General features: G+C 42.3%; 1 protein-coding gene across 9 annotated transcripts in view; it reads right to left on the minus strand.

Annotated features, from left to right (window-relative positions):
* The window catches only part of GRIA3 (glutamate ionotropic receptor AMPA type subunit 3), a 290604-nt gene that overhangs the window by 65835 nt on the left and 209307 nt on the right, over positions 1-15462 (minus strand). For all 9 annotated transcript variants that reach the window (XM_044234397.1, XM_044234395.1, XM_044234396.1 and 6 more), the window contains one exon: positions 1356-1732. In XM_044234397.1, coding sequence (XP_044090332.1) covers positions 1356-1732 — 377 coding nt within the window. The remainder of the gene's footprint in view (positions 1-1355; positions 1733-15462) is intronic.

The raw sequence follows: 15462 nt of genomic DNA on the forward strand, positions 1-15462 counted from the left end.
TGTCATCTTACAAGTTTTTGTCTAACTATAAGAGACTGCGGAACTGTGTTCCTATTTCACGGTAGCATTTTGCATTCGCACTACTAATGGATGAGAGCTACAGTCATTCTGCATCCTCACCACCACTTGGTACTGTCTTTTCTATTACAGCCATTCTAGAGGACATATAGAGGTATCTCACTGTGGTTTTATTTTATTTTAATTTTCATTTTTAAAGATTTTATTTATCTATTTGAAAGAGAGGGACAGTGAGAGAGAGAATACAAGCAGGGGGAGTGGGAGAGAGAGAGAGAGAGGCAGGCTTCCTGCTGAGCAGGGGGCCTGATGTGGGCCTCGATCCTTAACTGACTAAGCCACCCAGGCACCCATGTCATTGTGATTTAAATTTGCTTTTCCCTAACGACTAATGATGTTGAGCATCTTTACATGTGATTATTAGCCATTTGTATATTTTCTTTGGGGAAAAGTCTATTCAAATATTTTGTCCATCTTAAAAATTGGGTTGTCTTTTTTATATTGAGTTGCAAGAAATCCTTATATATTCTGGATATAAGTCCTTTATCAGAGGTAAATTTGCTAATATTTTGATTTGCTAATATTTTCTGTCAGTCTGTGACTTTTCTTAATGAGGTCTTTTGATATGTGAAAGTTTTGAATTTTAATGAAGTCCAGTTAATTTTTTTAAAAAATGGATTGTTCTTTTTTATGTTTTGAAAACTCTTTGTCCAATCCAAGATCATAGAGACTTCCCCTTAAGTTCTTGTTTTTTTGACTCTTATGTTTTCATTTTAGTACCTTTATACTTTTATACTTTCAGTACTTTTTAGCTTTAGTTATAAAACTTGGGCTAGATGTTACAATGAATAGTTTTAGGTAGTCTAAGAGTGAAATGAAAAAGGCAGGACACTGAAAGGGGAAAGTGGGAGGGATTTTAAGAAGAGTTCTATATTCTTTCAAATTTTTTCTGGATCCCATCTCTAGACAAATGAGAAAATGTTTTTAGCTCACTTAAGGAGGAAACCATACTTGATTGATCTGATCAAGATGTAGTATTAGTCTTATCTGAATAATATTAATATTAGCTGATAGTGTTGCCTTTATCCAGAGTCTAAGTATTTGCTGTAATATATATAAATACACAATATCATAGAAATGCATGAAGGACATTCACAACACCAACCAATAACACACTCACTTTGGATGCAAGCAAACAAAATGGCTTGATGATATATTTGTCATTGGATGGAATGTTAAGTAAAAGAAATCTGGACTCGAGATGGGTGAATACCAGATGTACATGAATGGGTCATGGCCACAGAATGCAAGGAGGCATTGGGTATGACATGGAAACAAACCTTGGAGAAATATCACATCCTTGCTGCATAAAGGCACCCAAGGAAAACCAAAGACTGTTAAATATTCCAAATTCATTTGGAGGGTCAGGAGGGCTTTGCGGATCACGAGGTTCTTCATTGTTATCTTCCAAGTGCCATTCATAGGGGCTGAATCTGCTGACTAGGAAAAGAACTACGCTGACTCCAATGTAAGCAAAGACGATGCACATCCAGATTTCATAAGCCAAGGGATCCAGAAATGAGAATACGCCTGGTTTTGACTTCTGAGGCTTCTTTATCATGATGGAGATGCCCAGGCTCATAAACGGCTTTGAGAAATCTATGACTTCTTCACGGACCAAGGTTATAGTGAGTGGAGCAACAGCTATATCCGCCCTCTGGAAAAAAAAAATGGACTTTTAGAGACAGTATTTCCACTAGTCATTTGCCACTTACTATACCTCTTTGGTGGAAATATAAACTCTCAGATCACTACAACCAATTGATTTGTCAATGCTTTGGTTAGAAAAGTAGTAGCATTCAATGGATTCTAAAAACACTCTAAATTGATGGTAAGTAAGAAAAGGACACCGCTGGTCTTTTGTCCTTTGTGACCTACTGCCTTAGAGCGACTAACTCAATTTTTTTCTTAGAATTTTTTTTGGTATCTTTCAAATAAACTTGTATTCCCTTGTGACAGATCACTGCTTCACTCTTTTTTTTTTTTAAAGTAAGTTCTACACTTAACGTGGGACTTGAACTCATTATCCTGAGATCAAGAGTCGCATGCTCTACCGACAGAGCCAGGCAGGTGCCCCAATTACTGCTTAACTCCTGTTTTATTTTTTTTTCAAGAATTATTTACTTATTTGAGAGAGAGAGAGGGAGGGATGGGAAGGGGAAGAAGGAGAGGGGGAGACAGAATCTCAAGCAGACTCTGTGCTGAGTGCAGAGCCAAAACACAGGGCTTGATTCCATGACCCCAAGATCATCACTTGAGCTGAAGCTAAGACTCAGATGTTTAACCAACTAAGACACTCAGGCACTCCAACCCTTTTTTTAAAAAATTTTAATTTTCATTCCCTTATGTCTCGGCTTCCTCACATAACTGGGAGTTCTTGAGAGGCAAGGATATAGTCTAGACTCCTTATATGAGCCTCCCTCCCCACCATGAGGAGCAACATAGGACTATAGTCCTCAGTTTAATACTTGAGTGTTTGTTATTATTCTTCAATTTTTTTTCAGAGAATGTATATTAAAACATAAAGTTCTTTAAAGGCAGGGACTCAATCTTCTGGTTTTTTTTTAAATCTATCACTACAGCACATCTTAAATAAAGAAACTATGGATGCCTAGAAAATAAGTTGTTGACTATTGAATATAATCTATGCAAACATGAAAGAATTCTGCAATAACAAGGGTTAAGCAGTTATTAGAATACATATTAATTTCTATAGGAAGCTATCATGTCTAGTGATAAATATCAGTGTAGCACTCATGAGTATTGGATCAATAAAGTAAATGTATCAGTGCTGCCCTGCATAATGGGCTCAGGCAAAGGTAGGCAAAGTTTTTATATGAATCCCATGAAAAAAGGCACTAGGAATTTCTTTTCCTTTCTTTCCAGCATGAGGAATTTCTGCACTTATTTCTTTGGTTCCTCTACAACAGTAGTAGGTTTAGTAGGCTTTAGTCTGGAGCCAGGCCTTAAAATACACACCCACAAAAGTGCTTCTAAGAAAAGCCTTTTGGATGGTAGATCAGATATGAAGTAAAAATACCAATTCTGAGGTGCTTGGGTGGCTAAGTTGGTTAAGTGCCTGACTCTTAGTTTTGGCTCTGGTCATGATCTCAGGGACATGAGACTGAATCCCGTCTTAGACTTCATGCTGGGTGTGGAGCCTGCTTAAGATTCTCTCTCTGCCTCTCCCTCTATCCCGCCCTCACCCTGCTTGCTTGCACATGTGCATGCTCGCTATCTCAAAACAAAAAAAACAAAAATAAAAAGACCAATCTTGATAATTTTTTTCCTACGTAAATAGAGTTATCCTCAATATCCTTACCAGTGAGGAGAGGTGGAGGAGTAATGAAGTCTGATGTTTTGAAAGAAATGTTTTACTACCCTGAGTCCCATGTGGTGACTCAAACTGATTAAAAACACAACTTAATTAATTTTAAGGAAAATGCAGATAATAAATAGCCAGCTAACATTTAATCAATGATTAGTCTGTGTGTAAGCACCTCGTATATATTATCTTCTTCAATTCTCTTAGCAAATTTAAGGTTGGCCCATAATTATTCCAATGTGAAGTAGGAGAAACTGAAGCCTGGGATTAGAACCGTGGTCTTCACTTTTCAGAACTCATGTGCTTTTTTTCTTTCAGGTTTTTATTTAAATTCTTATTAGTTAACATATAGAGTAATATTTGTTTCAAGTGTAGAATTTAGTGATTCATCCCTTCTATATAACACCCAGTGCTCATTTCCAGTGCCCTCCTTAATGCCCATCACCCATTTAGTCCACCTCTACTCCAGCAACCCTCAGTTTGTTCTTTAGAGTTAAGAGTCTCTTATGGGGGACGCCTGGGTGGCTCAGTTGGTTAAGCAGCTGCCTTCGGCTCAGGTCATGATCCCAGCGTCCTGGGATCGAGTCCCACATTGGGCTCTTTGCTCAGCAGGGAGCCTGCTTCTCCCTCTGCCTCTTCCTGCCATTCTGTCTGCCTGTGCTCGCTCGCTCTCCCTCTCTCTCTCTGATAAATAAATAAAATCTTAAAAAAAAAGAGTCTCTTATGGATTGCCTCTCGCTCTTATTTTTTTTTTTACTCCTTCCGCTATACTCATCTGTTTTGTTTCTTAAATTCCACATGAGAGTTTGTCTTTCTCTAACTTACTTCACTTCTATTTCCCCACTTCTTTTTTAAAAAGATTTTATTTATTTATTTGACACAGAGAGATCACAAGTAGGCAGAGAGGCAGGCAGAGAGAGAAGGAGGGAAGCAGGTTCCCTGCTGAGCAGAGAGCCCGATGCGGGACTCGATCCCAGGACCCTGGGATCATGACCTGAGCCGAAGGCAGAGGCTTTAACCCACTGAGCCACCCAGTCGCCACCCCCCCACCTCTTCTTGATCCATTCATCAGTCGATGGATATTTAGACTCTTTCCATAATTTGGCTACTGTGGACAATGCTGCTAGAACTCATGCTCTTAACCACCACAATGTCTTAATGCCATAGATATGTGCAGGTTTCTACTATACATTATTTTTATGGACAATAATCAACCCCTCTCAGATTTACTCCAGTGCATATTTGAGTGCCTATTCTGTGCCAAGCACTACTCTTTTTTTTTTTTTAAAGATTTTATTTATTTATTTGACAGAGAGAGGTCACAAGTAGATGGAGAGGCAGGCAGAGAGAGAGAGAGAGGGAAGCAGGCTCCCTGCTGAGCAGAGAGCCCGATGCAGGGCTCGATCCCAGGACCCTGAGATCATGACCTGAGCCGAAGGCAGAGGCTTTAACACACTGAGCCACCCAGGCGCCCCCAAGCACTACTCTTGGTGCTGGAGATGAAGCAGTGAGCAAGACAGACAAAGCACACAAAAGGATCTCCTATAACCCACAGAAAGCGGGCATATCTTAAAGCCAAAAGCTCGCTGACCAAATCTACCTGAATGGCTCACTACCATCTCAATCTCCTCATTTCTGAAGTTAAATCCATCATCTATCCCAGGAAAGCTGATTTTCTTCTAAGTCTGTGAGTGATGCTTATTCCAAACTTTTTGCAGTCCCTTATCTTTACCAGCTTCACCCTCCGCGCAGGTGATCTTGCCTCTTTTTCTTCTTCTTTTTTTTTTTTTAAAGATTTCATTTATTTATTTGAGAGAGAGAGAGAGAGCATGCATGAGAAGGGGGTGCAGAGGAAGAGGGAGAAGAAGGGAGCCTGATGTGGTGCTTGATTCCAGGACCCCGATATCATGATTCAAGCTGAAGGCAGATGCTTAACTACCACCCAGGAGCCCCAGTCTCGCCTCTTTCTTTACTGAGATGGCAGCCAACTGATACAAGCTCTATTATCTTTGTGCCCTTTTCCTTCTCAACATATTGTTGTGTCTTCACTTATTCCTTTTTTAAAAAAATATTTAATTTTTTCTTAAGTAGTCTCCACACCCCATGTGGGGTTCCAAGTCATGACCCCAAGTTCAAGAGTTGCATGTTTTTATTGACTGAGCCAGCCAGGCACCCCAATTTACCTATTCCTTTTGTCACTACCATCACATAGCAAATGAACTTTTTAAGGCTCAATCCACTTATTCCCCACATTCCATATTCTTCCGTCTCTTCTTAAAACTCAGCTCCACTTATTTTCTTTTTTTTAAATATCCCACTCATTTATTTGACAGAGATCACAAGTAAGCAGAGAGGCAGGCAGAGAGAGAGAGAGAAGAGGAAGCAGGCTCCCCACTGAGCAGAGAACCGGAAGTGGGACTCCATCCCAGGACCCCAAGATCACGACCTGAGCCGAAGGCAGAGGCTTTAACCCACTGAGCCACCCAGGCGCCCCTCCATTTGTTTTCTTTTCCTAATTTTTCCTTCTCAGCCTATCTCAATGGCTCTAATGTGTGGTTTGCAGGACCAGCAGCATCAGAGTCACCTGGGAACTTGTTAGAAATGTTAATTCTCAGGCCCCATCCCCGATGTATGGAATGAGAAGCTCTGTGAGGGGATTCAGCTGGCCCACCCAGGTGATTCGAATGCTCACTGTCACTTGAGAACCATGAATTGATGCTACTCAAAATCTTACTCAGGTAATTCTGTTTACTGACAGCCTGAACTGAAACACAAAGCACTCCTCCCACCTTCTTTGGATTCTGCTGTCCTCTTAACAATATGCATCTTTCTCTATCACCACTAATCCCCTTGAAAAAAATACCCTTCTCCTATCTCTTGATTTTAACACCACTTTGTCTCTTTTTTTTTTCAAAAAAAAAATTTATTTATTTATTTATTTGACAGAGAGACAGAGCATGAAAGGGAAGGTCAGAGGGAGAAGCAGACAGACTCCTGCTGAACGGGGAGCCCAATGTGGAACTCGAGTCCAGGACTCCGGGATCATGACCCGAACCCAAGGCATTCACTTAACCAACTGAGCCACCCAGGCGCTCACCACGTTGTCTTTATAAAACACCTGTGGGGGCACCTGGGTGGCTCAGTGGGTTAAGGCCTCTGCCTTTGGCTCAGGTCATGATCTCGGGTTCCTGGGATCGAGCCCCACATCGGGCTCTCTGCTCAGCAGGGAGCCTGCTTTCCTCCTCTCTCTGCCTGCCTCTCTGCCTACTTGTGATCTCTGTCTATCAAATAAATAAATAAAACCTTTAAAAAAAACCAAACACCTGTGATCTACCTTCCATGCCCTCCAGTTTACTGACATGGCTTCTTCAGTTAGGTACTTGGTTACCACATCGAGTTCAAAGTCCTTCCCTCAGACCTCCCTGCTCAGGTGACTCCACTGGCCTTTTGCAGGAAGTACCCTCTTTTCTTGGCTCTCTGACACTGAAGACTATGGCTTCTCCTCGTATCTCTCAAACGTTCCCTCTCTGGCTTTTCTTTCCAGTTCTGCTCTCTCAGCCAAGGTGTACTTCTGTAGTCTCAGAGCCTAGTCATGGGGCTTGGCTTAGGAGAGAGTCAGTGAAGGTTTGTGGAGTAAGCAAGACCCCTTTAAGGACCTGTCCTTCACTTTCTCCCCTCAGTATTATTTTTGTCCCCTCAGTATTACTACCTATGGCTTCAACACTCCCTTCATTGCCACTAACTCCTGAATCACCAGTTCTGCATTTATAACTGGACAGAAGCCAAAGCCAAATTTTACCTTTTGCCTGGGGCCAGACCTGATCTTAGAAACAAAAGCTACTAAGGAGAATGGAATTGGCCAGAAAGTTGGTGGGTTTTTTTTTTTTTTTTTGGCAGAAAGGGCCTGCATCAGTTAGAAAGAGGCTTGTCGTGCCAAAAGAATTCACAGATGAAGCCACCTTCTATCCTTGCCAATGTGTTTCTGTCTCCATGCAAATGCCCCACTCATATCATTTCCCATTTGATCTCATTTGAGTTTAATTACTTAATTTAACTAGTTTTTTGATCATTTCGGTCTAAATAATTGATCATTCTAAGAGAAATGGCCATTTCCTTGTTTTGGAAGGCATAAATAAGGGGCATTTGTCTGAGAAAATCACTTTGGACTGAATTTCAGGGAATTGGGCTCTTTTCAAGCAGGTAAAGAAAGGAGTCTGAGAATCTTGACACCCTTTAAGAGGGAAAAAACCCACCTCAGCCACAAACACCCACCAGATGATAAGCACAGCTAAACACTAACAAGAGGTGGCTAGATAGAAAAGTGGAGTTTCTTGTCTGGTTCCCAGGAACATGCAGCAAAAGAGCAGATTCCCCTGGGAAGCCATTCCTAGTATGAAGTACTTTTGAAGTCACATAAGACAACAGAAAGAACGTGCTCCCCTCAGGCACTTGCCTTTTCCCCTCAGTCTGGCTTTTTTTTTAAGGGTTTAATTAATTAATTAATTAGTTTTGGAGAGTAAGAACACACACATGTGAACAGGGGGAAAGCGAGAGGGAGAGAATCCTGCAGAGCCTGACCTCATGACCTTGAGGTCAAGACCAGAGCCAAAACCAAGAGTCGGACACTCAACTGACTGTGCCACTCAGGGACCCCAGAATTATTTCTTTCGAAGGAGCTTTTCCAAAGAAGGTGGAGTTCATCTGTTTATTGGAGGGTGCTCCCTCAATGAAGAATAGCATTAAATCTGTGCTCGATTAAGCCTCATTGATGTGGACCTGGTTCCAAAATGAGATTTCCCATGCTAAACTTAAAAAAAAAGACCTATTACAGCTGGAAAAAGACAAAGGACTAGCAAAAAGCAGGTGGAAGAAGGCTCACCCAATAGAAGGGAAGGAGCTCCTGATCAATCCACAAGGACAGGCATCTGGGTAGGGAACCTAGCAACCCCTCCCATCTCTTACATACCTGCCTGGTGGGACCAATACAGTAGGATTGTCCCATTCAGTTCTGAGGCAGACCCTCTGTCAGCACTATCCCTTCATCTATATGAAAAGGATGTTATAATGGTCAATTATTCCAGAGCCCAAGATCTACCTGACATAATGTCTATGGAGTAATCAACCTGAGTAGTAAGGGAAATGGAAGGAGTACATAACTAGTGTCAGAAAGCACCCATTTAGCACCTCCTGGAACAGCCGCAGAATGCAGAGGAGGGGAAGGTCATTTCCAAGGCACATTAAAGATTTAGGAGGCCAACACTGATGAAAAAGTGAGAAAAACAAATCCTCAGACAGCATTCCTTTCCCGGTCTCTGCTCCTTAGGAAGGCAACTGTGCTGGGAGAGAGGGTTAAGAATGATCATCGGAGCTAGAAAGCAGTAGGGAGGAAGTAAGGTGTTGACTCCCTAATGAAGTGCTTCTCACTTCTGGTGTCCTGAACAAGTCCCGGACTTTTGTCCTCAAGCTTTGGCCTCTGTTAGGAACAGCAGTAGGCAGGCCATTTTTACAAATCTAGGCTGGTAAGTTGGGTGGTATGAAGGTGCCTCAGGTAACAGATAAAAGCCAGCAAATGGAAAGAGCTCAGGGTAAGAGTTTGCTTGTGCTTTTGCTTGCATCTTGACTACTTAAAGCATTTTAATCATGCAACTTACGAGTGGCTGTGTGGGCTCAGTAAATATGCCAAATTAGGCTTGATTTTTCCACTCACCGGTGGAAAACCTGGAGTAACTGCATTATTAGAAGGGATTTAACTTGAGGGGATTTATAATCCTTTTCATAGGTGGGTTGGCAAAGTTGTAAATTTCACAAAACTTAAAAACCAACAAACTCCTATGTGTAGGGATGATGCACTTATGAGTCAGACAGGTATAAGACAGAAGTGACACTTAATTTAAATGGCATTTAGGACTTTTTTTTTTCTGAGGAATGCCTGGATGGCTCAGGCTGTTAGGCATCTGCCTTCAGGTCAGGTCATGATCCTGGGGTCCCGGAATCGAGTCTCGCATCGGGATCCCTGCTCAGCAGGGAGCCTGCTTCTCCCTCTGCCTCTGCTGCTCGCCCCGCTTGTGTTCTCTCTCTTTGTCAAATAAATAAATAAATAAAATCTTTTTAAAAAAAGACTTTTTTTTCCAGCGGAAAGGCTTATGTTGTATCTTAAAATATTTTCACCTGATATAAAACTTATAACCAACCTAGAGATGACACATGAGCAGAAGCTTGTCAGCTGCCATTTTAAAGAACTTTTTGAAAGCAAGAGAGAGGATGGGAGAGGGGAGGCAAGGTACTAGTGTGTAATGCACAAGATACATGTAGGGGCGCCTGTGTGGCACAGTCAGTTAAGTATCTGACTCTTGGTTTCAGCTCAGGTCATGATCTCAGGGTCCTGGGATCGAGCCCCACTTTGGGCTCCATGCTCAGCATGAAGTCTGCTTGAGATTCTCTCCCTCTTCTGCTCCCACTTGTGCTCTTTCTCTCAAATAAATAAATCTTACAGAAAGATACTATGCTAGGGGTGCCTGGGTGGCTCAGTGGGCTAAGCCTCTGCCTTCGGCTCAGGTCATGATCCCGGGGTCCTGGGATCGAGTCCCGCATCGGGCTCTCTGCTCAGCAGGGAGCCTGCTTCCCTCTCTATCTCTCTGCCTGCCTCTCTGTCTACTTGTGATCTCTGTCTGTCAAATAAACAAATAAAATCTTAAAAAAAAAAGAAAGATACTATGCTAACCAAGAGAAGGCAGACATGACCTGATCCCTTATCCCTGTATTAATCATAAGGTTCTAGTAGCCTTTGGCAGATATTTCCTTTGGAAAGTTTAAATGTGTTGGAGAAAGGAGTGGGCATAATCAAGATAGACAATAGCTATATAATGAAGACAGGACTTAAACTGCTTTATTGGCTTTACTCTATGGGATATTTACTATTTGCCATTGTTTCAATCTGGAAAGGGATGAAGTCTATTTGAATCTGTTCAACAACAAGCAGTGTCACAACGGGATCTCTTCGTCTGCTTAGCCAGAACACATGTTCCAGTCTAGATCTAGTGGTTACGGCTCCTTCTCCTTGGGGAGCTGAGGGAGTTAAAGACAAAGTGAAGATAAGGGGGTATTCTGGGAGCTGTGTAAAGGCCTTGCGAGACTAAATTTGGTTGGTAATATTTCCCCGCCCTCTCTGTTCAGAACGGCAGATGTCCATGCATCATTAATGCTCCTTCCTGGAGTTCATATACATCATTTGAAAGAGAGAAGCACTTTTATCAAACTATCAGCCCTTCTGCCAAAGCCTAGTGTAATCACCTGAAGAAGAGAAGAGAATATTTGGTGTCTGTTACTGCACCCTTGCTTCTCTGCCTTTTAGCGGGAAGGACAGATCGACTTTCTGTCTTTCTTAGGATAGTGACAACTTAAGAGATAATTTCTTCTAGGTAGAGAAATGTCAGTGTGAATAGCATCTATAAAATTGCCATTTGTCCTGGAAGTGTGAAGGAGTCTGAGGTTGCCCAGGGGATGTGACCTGGTATCAACAATCCTCCAGCCCCATCTCCATCCCCAAGCTCTTTGATCTCTTCTAAGGCAGAGGTACCAATGTGGGCAGTGGTTTGAACTTTTCCAAGGCAACTCTCTCCCTCCCGTCTTTATCTTTAGTTCTAAGTGCTGGGAACATAAGGAACACAGCAGCTGCCTGCTGGCAGGCGACCTTTTGTCAATTAGGACCTCAATTTCTTTCTAGCCCTTTTCTCGACTCTCTTTTTCTGTTAGATCAGAGAAGGGCAGAAATCCCCAGCTGTTGACTTTGGGTTTTCAAATATTTCAAGCGATAACCAAGGATGTGCGTTACATTATTCTAGAGGCCACAGATAAGCGCAATGTGTAACTTGGATGGAAAAACTCATAATCCAACTAGACTGTAAGCCCCTTGAAGTCAGGCAGGGATTTCGTATCTGATACAACACCAATCTTCCTGCAATTTGACAAGCTTAGTAAACTGAGCCGGTGTGACCTGGTGGATAGAGCACTGGGCGAGGAGTCATGAAACTGGAGTTATAGTCTAAGCTCTGCCAAGCTGTGTGAATTTGTGACCTTGTCACAATCTCTGCCACCATTCCTGTCATCCCTGTCTTATATCAGGCCTTGCCTGGTTTACCCAAATGGCAGTTCTACTGGCCAATCCTGGCTGATCCCCACATTTATCTGCAAAATGGATGAAATGGTACGCTAAAAGATGTCTAAGAGCCCTGTTAGCAACAGAATGTTTTTAAATGTCCTCTTAAAACACATGCTATTTTGGAGCCATAAAAACTTGTGGTCTGTAAGCCATTTAAGCTGGGGACAATTACCATGTGGTGATGTTATAGACATCCAGCTCAAAATCAAAACCTCTAAAAGCAGGTGGACAGTTTCAAGTCCATAATGTTCTGAAGGGCTTATATAATGGGGCACATTGTGTCCTACTGACGTTTGTTTCAAAAATAGCCTTCTTAGCAATACAAGGTGCCCTAAACATCAACCTTGATTTGGTTTTCTTTAGAGGGAAAAGAAAACTTTTTAGGAATCATCTGAAAAGAGGCTGATTGGCTTCTTTCTTCCTGAACAAATTTAATTCATTTTGACTCTTTCTTGAGAAAGAAATCTTTCTTGAGAATGATTTCTTGAGAAATCTTTGCAAAGATTTTCTCATCTCTGCCTTTCTTCATTTTTTTCCTTCTCTGATCTGTTTTACATGCTAAAGGCATAAGAGAAAATTCCTATCTGTGTAGCTTTCATGTTCATTGCAAAAGATAGTTCCCCTCAACACCCTGTTTGTTTAGGTAGGCTCCAGACCCAGCGCAGAGCCCAATGTGGGGCTGAAGTCATGAACCTGAGCTCAAGACCTGAGCTGAGATCAAGAGTCATCAAATGTCCAACCGACTGAGCCACCCAGGTGCCCCACTTGCCTTTTCTTTTCTTTTTAAAAGATTTTTATTTATTTATTTGCCAGAGATCACAAGAAGGCAGAGAGGCAGGCAGAGAGCGAGGAAGGGAAGCAGGCTCCCCGCTGAGCAGAGAGCCTGATGCGGGGCTCCATCCCAGGACCCTGGGATCATGACCCAAGCTTAAGGCAGAGGTTTTAACCCACTGAGCCACCCAGGCGCCCCACCTTTTTTTTTTTTTCTTAAGCAACTTGTAAACTACAAAAGGCCAGGCCTGCCAGAAATGAATGCCTGTGTTTTCACTTCTCTCCCTTTCTATCATTGAAAGAGAAGTGTAAAACTTGCCAATGTTGAAAGATTAAGACTTTCAAATGAAAATGAGGACACATTTAGCTTTTGAGATCATCTTCTCTAACAGAGAAGTCTTATCCAAGCATGACAAGAACCTCCATTTTTCATAGCCACAAGTTTTATGGGAAAGTGGAATTCAGCAGTTGGTTTATTGTCAGTTCCCTGGATGTACTTTGTGTTTTAATCCCAGAAAGCATCAGAAACTTGTTCCAGGTCAGATGAGGGGAGACAACATTTCTTTTTTTTTTTTTTTTTTAAATTAATTATTTATTTATTTTTTCGGACGACATTTCTTTTTTTTTTTTTTTTTAAAGATTTTATTTATTTATCAGAGAGCGAGAGGGAGAGCGAGCGAGCACAGGCAGACAGAATGGCAGGCAGAGGCAGAGGGGGACAAGGAGCCCGATGCGGGACTCGATCCCAGGACCCTGGGACCATGACCTGAGCCGAAGGCAGCTGCTTAACCAACTGAGCCACCCAGGCGTCCCATCGGACGACATTTCTTTACGAGACTTCCTTGGCTATTGCTTTTGTCTTTAGTAGAAAGAACTAGAGGGAAAAGGTGGGAAGGCTCCTTCAGAATTTTTACCCATTTAGCAGTAAAGAGCTGGTTTCTAAATAACTAAACAAGTAAGGAACTCTAATTTCTCAAGCTTTCTCACTCACACATATTGGAAAGAGGGAGAGAATGTGGTGATTAGATGGGCACAGTACCGAGGACATGCTAGAAGAGAAACCAAAACCTGGTGAGAAAGTTAGGTCTTTGTCTGAGCCGTGTTAGGAAGTCTGTCTTGCTCTATATCACTGGGTGTAGGGTCTTGCTCGATGCCAGGAGGGCACAGAGCTATTTATAGAATGTGACAAGATTTCTTCTGAGACACTAGAAAGCTCTGGCTGCTGAGTCACAGTGGGCTGGTAGAGCTCATGGCAGTTACTCTAGGCCAGTAGAAATTGACACCGGAAGTCTTTGCTGTGCTTCTGTGGCCAATCTTCTCTCCAGAAAAGCAGAAGCACCAAAAGCCTTTCAACAAGTTTCAGCTATCTTTTAGGTTGGGATGGGTCTGAAATAACATGTTAGCTGTCAGGCAGTCTAGGGCAGACTTCATAGTCAGAGACTGGGTTCAAATCACCATGTCACTACAAGCTGTTTGGTCTTGACATAAAACCAACTCTCTAGGCTTCAGTGTTATCATCTGTAGAATGATGTTAATAAGATGGCACCTCCCTTGGAGGTATGTTGTGAGGATTGAGTTGCATAATGCCTATAAAGCACTTAGCACAGTGTTCGGCAACCAGAAATAAGTAACAAATGGTACTACTAATAAAAATAAATTAATAATGGCAATGATAATAATAAATAATGATAATGATATAAGATTACCTCCTACCATGATCTAAACTTAATGAACATTGGCTGAGCATTACTGCAAGCTAGGCATTCATTTGTTAGAGCAAAAGTGAGTATATACTATGGACCATGTAGTGGGCCATGTGCGGTGGACAACTGTGAGCAAGACAGGACTTCTTAGAGCCTGAGTTTTGGGTAGATGAAGAGTAGAAAAGAAGAGAAGTCTTGATCACCAACTCAGAAAGAGGTTAGAGCTATGTCAAGATGGTTCAGAGCCTATCAGCATTCTTAGAAAGCATGACAGGTGCTAGGCCCCTCATTTAGTCCCCTGTCTCTGGCATTGGAATTTCTTCTCTTTCTCATGACGGAGTTCACTTGAATCTCATCTGAAACTCAGCCCTGCCCCAGTTCCCAGGGCCAACTGACAATGGGAGATAATTGGCTCCAGCCCCACTGCTGGGGGCTAAGGTTCAAATTGCCTTGCTGCTTGTCTGACTGGAGGACAGTGCCCTAGTTTTGATACTTGAGGTCCAGTCTCATTTTAAGCCTTAATTCCTTTTCTGTGCCTTTATTTTTAGAAATGAGCTTCTGCCTTTGTGCTTATTCCTGAGGACCTGTTCCAAAAACTTAGTGACCCAGTACTATCTTCAGAGGGGAGAGCTGTACCTTATTCTGGCTGCTTCCCATCTCAAGCACCGGAGTTCTTATTGGACAGCACCTCTGTCCAATAGATAACTTGGATGTTTGCTTCTGGCCAACTTCCTCTCAGTATATGCATCCCCTATATTCCTCTGTCTTCTCTAACCTCTTGTCTAAACTGGGGCCAGTCATTGCAAGTAATCATTATCTGTCAGAAAGCAAACTCTGCAGAGCAGACTTGTGATGAGCACCAGGTGACGTGTGGAAGTGTTGAATCATTGTGTTGTGCACCTGAAACTAATACAATGCTGAATGTTAATGACACTGGGATGAAAAAAAAAAGCAGAGGGAACTGACCCTCAGCTGCCACCACCTACACTTGGGTGAGTTTTCTAGTGACTGGTTCACCCAGTGGGCAGTTCTTATGCCCAGTTCTGCTTGTCTCTGTAGGCCTTACTGGGTGGCCCATGATCTGACATTCCCAATCAGGGGCCCAAACCTTTTCAAGCGCCACTGCAGAGCTCTGAGGATACTGCTGTATCCCTTTTGAAAGCCTTCATTATCAGTATAATTCTTTTGTGCTTGGCCCCTGGGCAAGCCCTTGGCAGAGCAATTCTGTTCATTTATTAATTCATTCAACAATTATTTGATGAACCTCCATTCTGTGCTGTGCTCTGGGATATTGAAATAAATCAGATACGGCTTCTGTGCCCAAGGAGTTTATAGTCCAGTTTATAGTCCAGATGAACCCATGTATATGGATTGTATATGGATCCCATGTGTATGGATCCAATGTATATGGATCATTATAATACCAGGTC

This window comes from Neovison vison, chromosome X, assembly GCF_020171115.1.
Source record: "Neovison vison isolate M4711 chromosome X, ASM_NN_V1, whole genome shotgun sequence".
Lineage (NCBI taxonomy): Eukaryota > Metazoa > Chordata > Mammalia > Carnivora > Mustelidae > Neogale > Neogale vison.